Source organism: Amyelois transitella, chromosome 10, assembly GCF_032362555.1.
Source record: "Amyelois transitella isolate CPQ chromosome 10, ilAmyTran1.1, whole genome shotgun sequence".
NCBI classification, from domain to species: Eukaryota; Metazoa; Arthropoda; class Insecta; order Lepidoptera; family Pyralidae; genus Amyelois; species Amyelois transitella.
Window position 1 is genome coordinate 8,458,443 of NC_083513.1, and position 12,393 is coordinate 8,470,835.

The 12,393-nt window shown below is 35.0% G+C and overlaps 3 protein-coding genes across 4 annotated transcripts in view; 2 read left to right on the forward strand and 1 right to left on the reverse strand.

Moving 5' to 3' along the window:
* Positions 1-152: 152 nt before the first annotated feature.
* On the reverse strand, positions 153-5,074 carry LOC106137765 (heterochromatin protein 1). The gene is made up of 7 exons (XM_060946234.1): positions 4,975-5,074; positions 4,266-4,494; positions 3,787-4,030; positions 3,520-3,617; positions 2,643-2,784; positions 2,087-2,195; positions 153-1,573 (listed from the first exon to the last, which is right to left on the reverse strand). The coding sequence occupies exons 2-7, from the start codon at positions 4,484-4,486 to the stop codon at positions 1,470-1,472; spliced, it is 918 nt and encodes a 305-aa protein (XP_060802217.1). The 5' UTR covers positions 4,487-4,494; positions 4,975-5,074; the 3' UTR covers positions 153-1,469.
* Positions 5,075-6,650: 1,576 nt separating this feature from the next.
* On the forward strand, positions 6,651-8,573 carry LOC106137766 (DNA-directed RNA polymerase I subunit RPA12). The gene is made up of 4 exons (XM_013338672.2): positions 6,651-6,785; positions 7,227-7,353; positions 7,823-8,033; positions 8,465-8,573. Exons 2-4 carry the CDS (start codon positions 7,227-7,229, stop codon positions 8,487-8,489), a joined length of 363 nt encoding a protein of 120 aa, XP_013194126.1. The 5' UTR covers positions 6,651-6,785; the 3' UTR covers positions 8,490-8,573.
* A 2,781-nt stretch (positions 8,574-11,354) lies between these two features.
* The window catches only part of LOC106137767 (cuticlin-1), an 82,517-nt gene continuing 81,478 nt past the window's right edge, over positions 11,355-12,393 (forward strand). For both annotated transcript variants that reach the window (XM_060946347.1, XM_060946348.1), the window contains exon 1: positions 11,355-11,487. The gene's annotated coding sequence lies outside the window, so the exon portion shown is untranslated. The remainder of the gene's footprint in view (positions 11,488-12,393) is intronic.

Sequence of the window (12,393 nt, forward strand, 5' to 3'; positions counted from 1 at the left end):
GGAGAAAGAGAGAGACGACATTCGTTGATAACTTCGACTATATTGACACAACAGATCTTGATATACGTAATGAATATGATGAAAATACAGATTATTGCTTATCTGTAATTTCACTCAAAAAAAAAAAAGAAAAAAAAATTGTGGCCCCGCCTACTTTTATAATTCTTAGGTATGATTCTAACACTTTTTACCAAGTTAGTTTCAACCTTAAGTTAAAGAAGCTAAAGATTCTTCTTATAGGAAATCACACGTATTACTAAAATTCTGTGGTGCCAATATAGATTTTGTAATTCAACGAATATACAAATGACATGCCAAAGCTTTAGATAAGCCAGTATTGTTTACTTTTATACTTATTTTATACAGGGATTAATGTAAGAGTACTCATTCCTAATAAACGCTAATAATTAAACAGGCTTTCATTTCTCCTAGTCATTTTATTGTTTCAAAACTTTTAAATCCATACAAGATCACATCATATACACGACATAAAAAAAATTCTGTGAAAGTTCACTCTTTACAATAAGTTTCTCTATTATTATCTGAAATTATCTTAATTAGCGAAGACCGAACCAATTTGTTAGGTACTAGTTACGTATATGAAAAATATATAATCATCATGTTTGCCTTTAAATATTAGGCATGCATACATAGGTCGTTTAGGCATACAGGGCAAGCTCAATCTATGTGGTTTTTTCTATTTATTGCAAATCACGTCTTTATCCTTTAACAGTGTAAACAGTGCCAACAGTTTCGAAAAGACTGAAAGACCACGTATGTATCTCTATGGTTCAGTGACAGGTTGCTAGCCCATCGCCTTGAAAAAATAATACCGATTTTTTTAATCTTTCCCTATATTTTCTCTTCGCTTCAAGATTAACATGAATAATGAATTCAGATTTCTTATAATATGGACTTATAAACATCAAATGTATTCATTTCAAAATATATACCTAAACCTAGTATCATTCTATTAAAAAAGGAATCAGTATCTTCCAGAATCTTAAATCTGCATGATTTGTCTTAATGTAATATATTAATTTCACACAAAAACATGTATCAACTCTGCATTTTAAAAAATTCCCGTCATTTTCACAAGTTTCTTATAAAATAAATATACATATGTATAGTATGCAAGGAAAGCTCTGTCCAATCCGCGAATGACAATTTGAGAATCTTGTGGAATTTATCAGTATTTCGCCAAAGTAAAACTACCACTTTTAAATAACATTTATACAGTAAATGACATGGCAACACTTTCGCATACTGAAATAGCGTTGCCGAGACGGTGTTGACGCTTTCTTTGAATTCCCTAAATTTTATTTTTATTAATTAATTTTAATTTGTTGCATCTTTTTATACCACTCAGGTATTATGAATTTTACGGATCGGGCAGGATTTATGTTACATATTTAATTCAAAATGCAATAATATTAGTAATCGGTATTACTAGCGTTGTTAAATGAAGGTCAGACGGGTACCATCGGTTGGGTCTCCATGGTCTCCATGGTTTCTATGGGTTCCATTGGCTCTGTCAGAGACGGCAACGTGTGTAGAGGTTCGTCCACTGGAACTTGATAGAAAATTACAGCTATACTATCTATATTTCCATACATTATTGTTTGAAAAGAAAGCTTAGCTTTTACAAGATGAATTATGCCTATTTTTAAGACTGTTGGCTCTGTCTACCCCGCAAGGGATATAGACGTGATTATATGTAAGTATGCCCATTACCTCAGTCGCCTGGTACGATATCCATAAGAGATTGAGTGGTACTATTCTAAAATACCGTGCACCACACGGCACTAGAAAAAGGTATAAATTATTCTTAACATTAATTGACGACCTCTGTGGCGCAGCGGTAGTACGCTTGTCTGTGACACCAGAGGTCCCGGGTTCGAATCCCGGCCAGGGCATGATGAGAAAATAACTTTTACTGATTGGCTTGGGTCTTGGATGTTTATCTTTGTAAGTATTTATTATAAAATATAGTATCTCGTAACACATGTCTCGAACTTACTTCGAGGCTAACTCAATCATTGTTATTTGTCCTGTACATATGTATTTATAATATTTATTAAATTACCTTGCGGCTCTGAAGGCGGTATGGGCACACTGTCATCCATTGGTTGTGACACCTCCATTGGAGTTTCAAGGGTTTCCGGCTGTAGTGGTGGCTCTTCTAAGGGTGGCAGCTGAAAAATAAAAAAAGATTTTCATTTTTTTTTTAAATAATTCTAGTCTTCTTACTTTTTTTTTTAAATTTAAACTTAAAAACTGTCAAAATTCGAATTTTTGTTTTAAAATAAAGACATCGAGCTCAATGTGGCGTTCGAATCTGTTTTTTTTTTTCACAATGAAATCCGTTCATTTTTTTTTTAAATAATTCTAGTCTTCTTACTTTTTTTTTAAATTTAAACTTAAAAACTGTCAAAATTCGAATTTTTGTTTTAAAATAAAGACATCGAGCTCAATGTGGCGTTCGAATCTGTTTTTTTTTTTTTTCACAATGAAATCCGTCTAAATAGATATTTATCACTATCACAAACTCAGTCAATAAAAAAATAAAATTAGTTTTTTGATGCCCAACCATTAAGTTTCTATGCCGAATCTACTTTAAAAAACCAGATATTGGTCCTGACCTCCAGCGCCATTCTAGGCACTCTCCCGATTTTATGCCTCACACTGAAAGGCACACAGCTCTCGTAGTATTTGATAGTGAAGTCAGGGTACGCCAGGCCAAACTGATGACCTTCAACCACATCCAATTCCAAACATCCATACCTGAAAAGTTAAAGGTTTAAAATTGGTACAAATTATCCCTTTTATATCTTTCTTTTATGTGTCCTGGCACTTAAGAAAAGAACCATATTTTTCCAATGGATGTCGTAAAAGGCGACTAAGGGAAAGGCCAAATACTTGGGATTCTTCTTGTAGGTGATGGGCTAACTACCTGGCACTATTTGAATCTCAATTTCATCTTAAGCCAAACGTAACCTTTCAGTCTTCTCAAGACTGTTGGCTCTACCTACCCCGCAAGGGCTTTATTATATTTATATATTATGTATCTTTGGAAGAAGCTTGGTGCCTCCCGTGACAACAATGCAAAAGTAACTGGGTAGTGTCTTGTCACATACATACATTCATCTCATTCTCTAAGGGATAGAAAGAGCCTTCCTCATACATATTTTATGTTTTTAATTTTTTGAACTGATAGGGTGACAATTCCAGGCGCCGAGCAAACCGCTAAATAAAGAGATTTGAAATTTGACACGTTTCTTGCGTGTGTTGTGTAAAAGAATTTCCCGAAATTTTTCAAATACTTTTTTATTCTGTAATGGATTAGGCATTTGTCTTTTATCTCAGCTGCTGGTAAGTGACGATAATGAATGACTTGTTTTCACATATACAACTTTGGCGTGACTCTATATTCACATTATATGTCGACTTCGGCGTTACTTAATCCAATTGCCAGACAGACTCAAATACATTACTATACATACATCAAATCGTACTTACCATTTTACTAAGAAATAAAGGGTGCCATTCATGAGCTGAGCAGCAAATATCTTTTCCGGCAGCAGTCCTCTGTCAAGCCCTCGGGGTTTTTCTATTTCCTAAGAATAAATAATTGAAAACAAATTAATTCAATGTATCTTAATTTTCATGTGACAAATAAATTTTAGCGTTATTCACATTGATTGAGCTAGCAAGCAAGTATAGCGCTTTTTGTCTTCTTTGAAATGATTGATGCCTCCTTATAACATTTGTCTCAAAAACTCTCACCTCAACTTTCTTGGACTTCTTACTCCTGCCTCTTTTGCGAGTGGTGTATGTCTCCTCTGCGGGTTGCGCCGGAGCAGTTAGTGGTGCTAACGCTGCAGCAGCGGATGCGGCAGCGGCAGCAGACGCGGCCGCCGCTGCCGCTGCATTGGCCTCCTCACTCTCCCTCTTAGCACGGGCATCTTCATATGCTGATATCAATTCCGGACAGTCCAGGTTGTCCTCCGGCTCCCACGTGTTGTCGTCGCTGAAAAACATATTGTGAAACCATTAAGACTTGAATGAAAACTGCTTTGAATTTTTTTGAAATTGAACATGTGATATGTGTTGTGTAGTTTCCCATTTTATAGAATGTTTGAGATTTAGTTCACACGAGTGATATGAAAGTGGAATAAACCAGTGAAATTGATGACTGATCTTAAACCTAGTTAAGCGCTTTGAAAAAAAGAAGTAGAAAATACAGTACAAAAAATTTTACTCACTCAGCATAACCTTTCCACTTCAACAAATATTCCACTTTTCCATTCTTCACTCTGCGGTCCAGTATTTTTTCCACAGAAAACTCTTCATGCTTTCCACCAGGTCCGGTGCCCATGGGACCCTGCCCTTCCACAGGAGGGGTAGCCAACGTCGTCATGGGCTGAGATGCCTGCTCAAAGTTCAGGCTAACTGACTGGGCTAATGATTCTATAGACTCATCCATAATTATGCCTGAAAATTAAAGTTATAATTATTGAACTACAAACTATTTTATATATACCAACATTAATACTATTATAAACCCTGGTTTTCCACATGCAATCAATCAACTCAGAAAAGAGTTATCTTAAGTGATCAGTTTGAGTGTAAACAGCTGACAGAGAAAGACCGCATACGCAAATAATGCGTTACACTCCTTTTTTCGACAAAATATTCAATGTACCAACAGACACAGCTCGTATTATGAGTTTATTATTTTTATAGATATTGATTCTGTTCGGTTATAATTATATTAGTCATTTAGGCATTTTCACTTTATATGATATTTTTACGCAAAGTTTACTCAGTTGGACTGTTGACCACAAAACCTATGGTCACAATTAACTTTCGGAAAATCGAAATTTGGGTCGGCTTTTATGTTAAAACCTCAACGTTGAATGAAAGTTGGAAAATATTTTAAACTATGTATTATTCATTAGGAAATAAACTTACAGAAATGAACGTAGGTAAAACAATATGTATGTAGTTATACTATAATACTTGCTTGAATTGTTGTTGTTGGCTTTGTTAAACTTTGCTTCTAAGCTTTGCTTCACCTTTGCTTGTTTTGATTACTACAGTATTTGGTTGGTGATTGGCGCATTTGGCGTCTTCCTCACTTTGATATGTTAACAATTATGACATTGACTTTATTACTTGACACTTTGTTATTACATTCGTTCTCATCGCTATTTTGATATCGTGCGCTAAGCCTATGTGGATAATGCACCAGAAGTCACTGGTTCCTTTGTTCATATACTGTGGGCAATAAATTTATACATGTGATTTTATGTATGTATGTATAAATTTATTGCCCATAGTATATGAACAAAGGAACCAGTGACTTCTTTGCCTACCCCTCCGGGAAAGAGGCGTGATTTTATGTATGTATGTGCCTCTTTCCCGGAGGGGTAGGCAAAGACTACCTCTTTCCACTTGCCACGATCTCTGCATACTTCCTTCGCTTCATCCACATTCATAACTCTCTTCATGCAAGCTCGGCGTTCTGGTACTTTTGACCTGACCCTTTACCAGGACGTCCTTAATTTGATCATGATACGTTCGTCTAGGTCTTCCTACTCCGACCTTTTCCTCCACACTCTCCTTAGATATCTGCTTAGTCAACCTGCTTTCATTCATCCTCTCCACAAAGTTATATTGGTTGGATCACATATTACCCAGATGACGATGCAAAAATTAACTGCATGATTCATGTATGGATCACTTAAAATAAAATAACAGACCGATGTCGGTACTTGAAGGATATTGATGTGGATCTACATCTAAGAGTAGTAGTAGAAGCCTAAAATAAGATTTTGGTTTGCATTCGCATAACCCAAAATTTATTGGGAATATTTATGTGAATACCTAAATATATAGTGGTGAAAACAACGGTTATTTTTCATAGATGCAATCCCTTTAAGTATGTAAAATGAAAAAATGAATTTTAATGAAGTTTAGACATTGAGATCTTTTGCCTAAAAAAAGGTTAAGGCTGTCACTGTCGAAAATATCAAAATCTTATCAAATTTAGGATAGGCAAAGATAGTCATCGCTTGCCTAGCCTTCGCGAGTGACGGTGATTCTTTCTGATTAGGATTGGTTTTTAAATCGATTTGAATTATAATCGCATGTAATCGATTTATTGAAAACTTTCTTTACTTTTTGAATTGGTTGGGGTTTTTTTAATTTTATTAAAAACAAGATAAATATTACACTAACAATTATTTACCAGTAAAATCCGAGAATTCGATCAATTTTATTGGTTCATTAAGTGAACAAGTATTATTAAATTACATAGGATAACGATGACATCTGCAGAAGTTGTTTTTCGGTCGTTATTGTGCTAGCGTTCCTTAATTTTATCCTATGAAAGTTTTTTAAGGAAGAAAATTTTTTTAACGGCGCCATTTCCTTTCTGTTTTCTGGAGAGAATTGCCAATCCTACATTCAACTAATAGCGAAATTGTTTCATCTATATCAAAACAAAATAAAATCGATAGTCCAAGGTGATTTGTTTATTTACTGAATTCTACATATCGATATTTTTGTTTCAATAATCGATTTTCTGATTATTAATGTCAGATCGCCCGTCATTCCTGTACAATTTCTTGGGTAGGTGAGCATTGAGTTGAGTCTTAGACATTATAATGTCTGTGGCATTGAGCAAATATTTTGTAAACATAACCTCAAAAAAGAAAGAGATTTCGGGCGAAACAAATTCATATTATATTGCAGAGCCTGAAAATAAAATATATTAGAAGGTGGGTTAAATTTAGGTTCCTTGTAATAAATATTTATTTACTAAATTATTTATCTACTTTTTTCCCAGCAACCTCAATTGAATACATTATAATGCTACTGATTTTAACCTCTCATCATTGTTAGGTAACCTGCTTTGGGTAGGTACCCAAAGTACTGTATAAAATGCAGCCTAGCTACACATAGGCTCAATTACTTGATATATTTAATGGTATGATTCAGGCTGATCCAGACTTCCGCATAGAATAGCTTCAAACGAGAAGTCTAGTCTCGTGACTTACCCAATCCAAGATAATGGTTAAAAAACGCGCACCCCTGGCTCTAGTCTAGGGGTGAAGATGTAACTGGGACTAACGCTAAGAGGATGATGGAAGCTAATAAGCAATCCTCAATCGAAATTAGTTTATTTAGTGTGATTTTACTGTAAGTGCGCACAATTTCAGATGGCGGAAATGGATCTCTTCACAACAAGCACAGCTTTCTGTGCACGATGTGGATCAATATTGCCACTTCTACAGGAGTTTGGCTCTGTAAAATGTTACTCTTGTAAAGCCATCTATGAAGCAGACAGTGAGTAGTTACTTTTCATCACATTAGTCTTTTAAGGCTAAGGGCTAACTAACAACCTGGCACTATTTGATTCTCAATATCATGATTTAACCAACAGCTAAATTTCTCTCTTTTCGAGACTGTAGGCTCTTTCTACTTTGTAAGGGATAACAATAGTTTTGATCATGGCGACACTCAAGAATTTCCAAAACTACCAGATTAAAAAAGTTAATTTTGTATTATTTTTTTGCTTTCCATGTTCACTTTTGAACCATAAAACCTATAAGTAAAATTTTAAAACTTAAAAAGGTAAATCCTTTTCATTTGGGATTCAAATTATCAATTTATGAGTTAAAAATGTAAGGTCCCAAAATACAATAACTTGTTATTGACTAAATTAAAAGGAAAAATAATGCGGCATGTAAAATATAAAATTAGACAAAAACTATAAGATATGATCTTTAAATATTATGTTTATATTCTATTACAGATTTCAGCAATTTAAAATTTAAGTACACAATCAATTTCAATACCATATCGGTTGTGAGTCAGAAAGATTCTGTAGATACAGATGATGCGGAAGGCCCCGTGGTCGAAAGGAAATGTCCCAAATGTGGCAACGACAGAATGTCATATGCAACGCTACAGCTACGTTCCGCTGATGAAGGGCAGACCGTGTTTTATACATGTATATCTTGCAAGTAAGTCAGTTTGCCTTTTTAACTCGTTACTGGTGAGGGATAATAAAAGTTTTTTGGGGAAAGGCACATACAGGCAATGTTGAATTTTGATTTACGAAAAGAGAAACTCAATTTTGCACTCTTCTGTAAAGTGATGTGCTTAAGCTAATTAGATGGCCTTCATTTCATTTGACTTTTGGACTTGTCTGCCCTGTAAGGATTAAAGAACTGATCATGTGTATGTATATGTAGTATTTGAAATTGTTTAAATTAGCAACAATGAAAGATGAATCATTGGTTTTGTATCATACTTTTAATCTCAAATAAAGGTTACCAACTTAATGCTTGATTTCAAATTAAAAATCATTAATTAGGTATCCTTATATTACCACAACTTAGAACTTTAATAAAAGCATAAATTAACAACAAAAAAATTTCTATATCTTTTACAGGTACAAGGAGACTGAAAACTCATGAAGAAAATATCGTATGTCATTTTGTTTATTATAATTCTGTGATTTTATTACCTAATGCAAATATATATTCTACTAATTATTTAAATATTTGTTTCAAATTAAGATAAACTGGTTAGGTCATAAGAATCATATGATGAGTTCAATCTGTGACATTGTTACAATAAAGAATAAATAAATAAAGTAAGTTTGATTGTTGTCTCTTCATGCGTTATCTCCTGAACGAATCTTGTGGTTTATCAGACTCATTATTATATATACTTATTTATAATAATGAGTCTTGAGAAGGACATAGTACTTTTCATTCCGCTAAAAACTATAATTCCTGTAAGATTAGGGAATAACTGAATTCTTGTGTAGGTAGCGCTTAATTCACGTGTGTAGGGGGTAAGTTGCGCGGCGAAGCTGCCAGTTAAAGCCAGTATTGGTATAATTAAAACTAATGAAATGATTAAAACTACCTGTGGTAAGTAAAACATTTACTTAGAAGTGATTTTACTCAGATTTAATTTATTTTTATGATGAATGAACTCTGATAGTTAGCCCGCGTTAAATAAAATTCTTTCTCATTTGCATCGCGTGCGCATTCTAGTACTCTTCCCCTTGGCTTTAGTCTCGGTTGCATCCTCACCACTCTGGAGAGAAGCCCGGGGTATGCCTTTGAGCTTGGATCTTGGATTGGGTGAGTCTGTCACACACACACACAGGGCGCACAGATGCGCGTCAAATTCTCTTTTTATGTCTGGGTTTAACAATCATAAATCATGTTCTTCTGGGTTTAGAGGCGGAACTGCCGAAGCGAAGATGGGCAGTTCCGCCTTTTTAATGTTACATTGGCAAATAAAATGTTTTTCTAATATTCAGCAATAAATGTCATCGCTTTAATTTCACTGTGAAATGACTTCGCTATTCGCTTTGCTATGCTATGCTTCGGTATTTTTTGGGTTCTATACTATTTTATATACTTACTTACTAGCGTCAACCGAAGCTCCTCCCGCATTGAATTAAACGTAGGTACGTTTTTTTTAAGTTCGTATAGCCCGTGTTACTACTCAACGTTGATTCTAACATTGCGCAAAAATCGTGAAAATTTTAGTCAAAATCGTTCAGTAGATAGTTATTCGTTTAGAAGTAAAAAGTAAAATTTTTATTTTAATTCAAAATATTACGTGGTAGGTATATAAGTATGGATATGGGCATAGGGCTCTCTACATCGGTAGGGTAATCGGACGTCACGTGTGCATTCCGAAACTTCTATCGATAGTTCGATTAAAAATGCGCAAATTCACGCTAGTTAACCCCGGGTGGTTTACACGGTCCCAATCCGACGCCAGCCGAAGCCTTATCGTGCAATCAATGTACACACATCAAACGGTACCGGCGAGCTTCATTCACAAGCACAGGTGAAACCTTCCCGTTTCACATTCGGCACGCGCTACTGCCAAAGATTCTAATTTTTTATTCGAATCGAAACGAGACGGCGTTATTCGAATCTCGAATGAATTCTATCAGAGAGACGGAGATGGACCTTTTTTTATCGGCGTCGTCGAGATGGTAATTAATTTGATCAGTGTACGTTAACTTCGTAGTGGTTAGTGCGGTGTTTGCACGATGATTTCGCGGTTACGATAAAGTAGGTGATGGCATGTGATATCCATTATGGTGGTACGATTTCCTTAGTTACGAGGTGCAATAAATTTTATAGGTTTAGTTTTTCCAAGATAGAAATTAACTTTAGTTTTTCGAACGCGTTTGGTCTGGATATTGTTTATAATGCGGACATTAATATGCGACAACGGTGCTCTACGATTAGCATTTGCGTCAATTGCATACATTTTTTATATTTTTATATTCTATTTGTATTACTTAATTAAGAAATAAATATCCCTGGTATCATATTTATGTGATGTCGTTAAATGCGACTAAGGGTTAGGTTTATAAACTTCATTCTTCTTTAAGGCGATGAGCTAGTAACCTGTCACTATTTGAATTTCAAATCTAGCATTAAGCCAAATAGCTGAATGCGGCCTAATAGTCTTTTCAAGAATGTTAGCTATGTCTACCCCGCAAGGGATATAGACATGATTATATGTTTGTATATTAATGGAAATAGTTCTTGCTAGTGTGTAAAGGTAAGACTAGTTAGACCTTATAAGCAAAGAAGGATTTACTGTATTGACTTGACTGTGTAATTACAGTTATTGATGAATGAAAAGTCTAAAATCAATCAGTGGGTAACTTGAACTGGTAAAAATATTTGTTCTAATTTCTATTTATATTTATCCGTACATTTTTAATATTTTCATTTAATTTTGCATGTAGAGCCAATATATCCATTCTCTCAAGCAAAAGTATGGTCATAACGATGAAATCTGAAATGGAAATTGTTACATGTTTGGAAAAATTATGGTCTTAATGTCCACAGGCAGAATTTAAAATAATGTTCACGCGAGAAAAGTCCCTTGTAGAAGATAGTGTTACACACGCAGTGCAAAATTTGTAATAAGAGTTAGTTGTAGAGTAAAGAGCAACTAAAATGTTGGTCTAGATTATAAACTGTTACTAGTACCAGATGCCCCGTGTCCTTTTTTGGATCTTTAAAAATATCATTAGGTAAGTGAAGACCAAGTTTTATAAAGGCTTTTCCTTGTTTGTCATCAACATTGGGAATTACTGGATTCAGCTTCATGAAAACATCACAACTTAAAATGCAGTATCACTCCACAAGAAAATGTGCCTACTTCTCCGCTCTGCAAGTTTCCGAGAGCATCGACATTCTTCTCTTTATCGATGTCGATACTTTCCACCTGTGCTGCGGGGGCCGGGCGGCAGGTGCTGCCCAGACGCGGCGGCGCGTCAGTCTTCCGCGGCCATCGCTCCGGCAACACGTCGCGACCGTACCTCGACACCGATCACACGTGCGTGGCGCAACCCTATTTTGTTGTTCCAATTTTAAAAGTGCTGTGCCAACTTGTGTGTAGGATTTTACTTTTCGATTCCCGGTAAGTTTGAATTTTGTTACTGGCCTGTTATAAATGAATTAACTATAACGTGTTTCTATCATTCGCGACGGTAAATTCATCGTGTTTTGATGTGGAAGTATGTTAGTAACAGTATACGATCATTCGAAATTTACAGAAACGAATACGTTTGTGATACCTGTTCGTAAGTTTACTATAACTAATGGATCAGTGCGATAGCTTATCTGAAGAATAAGGTTTTAATTAGTCATGCCCCACATAAGTTTAGCACTTAAAAAGTTGGTTGGAGAAGTTTTTGAGTTAGAAATGAGTGGGAGATCAGCCTTTTATGCGGAAAGATGGTGTTGCTACGAGATGAGAGATAAGATACGAGTTTTACAAAGAGTGCTAAGTGCCGCATACAAAAGACATCAACGGGCTCTGAATGTTTGTGACATGAAATATGTATAATATAGAAGTAAAACTCAACTATTTGCAGTTATCTTAAATATACGCCATTTAATTTATGTTTTTAAGGAAAAGAAGGCTGTCGATTGTGCACCATTAAAATACCTTTTGTTTAAATTAATGAGAAAGTTTTCGAAATAAATATGAGAAAAATCACTACCGTCACTCCATAGAAGGTTCCAGGATTCACAACACGTCCAACTACATACTTTTTGTGTCGTTTGTAATAAAAGAATTGAACATTCAAGAAGGGAACCTAAGATTGATTGATGAAATTCTACTTGTTTTTTTCTGAAAGCTGCACCTAGTCGCTTCATGGTCACCTAGTATGGAAAACCTAAAATATACCTATAATCTAAAATATCGATATCAATGCTCTAACAATCCTTTCTCATCTCTTCGTTTTTGCCAAATAGGTCAAAAACGGAGAGTTGAGAAAGGACATGCGTGCAGTTAATTTAATTAAACTTTGTATTATAA

Coding starts and splice junctions, on each gene's coding strand:
- LOC106137765 (XM_060946234.1), bottom strand. CDS start 4,486: ATGGATGAGTCTATAGAATCATTAGCCCAGTCAGTTAGCCTGAACTTT. Junction 2,785..3,519: donor CTTTATTTCTTAGTAAAATG/GTAAGTACGATT, acceptor TTAACTTTTCAG/GTATGGATGTTTGGAATTGG. Junction 2,196..2,642: donor TGCCTAGAATGGCGCTGGAG/GTCAGGACCAAT, acceptor TTTATTTTTCAG/CTGCCACCCTTAGAAGAGCC.
- LOC106137766 (XM_013338672.2), top strand. CDS start 7,227: ATGGCGGAAATGGATCTCTTCACAACAAGCACAGCTTTCTGTGCACGA. Junction 7,354..7,822: donor AGCCATCTATGAAGCAGACA/GTGAGTAGTTAC, acceptor ATTCTATTACAG/ATTTCAGCAATTTAAAATTT. Junction 8,034..8,464: donor TATACATGTATATCTTGCAA/GTAAGTCAGTTT, acceptor TATCTTTTACAG/GTACAAGGAGACTGAAAACT.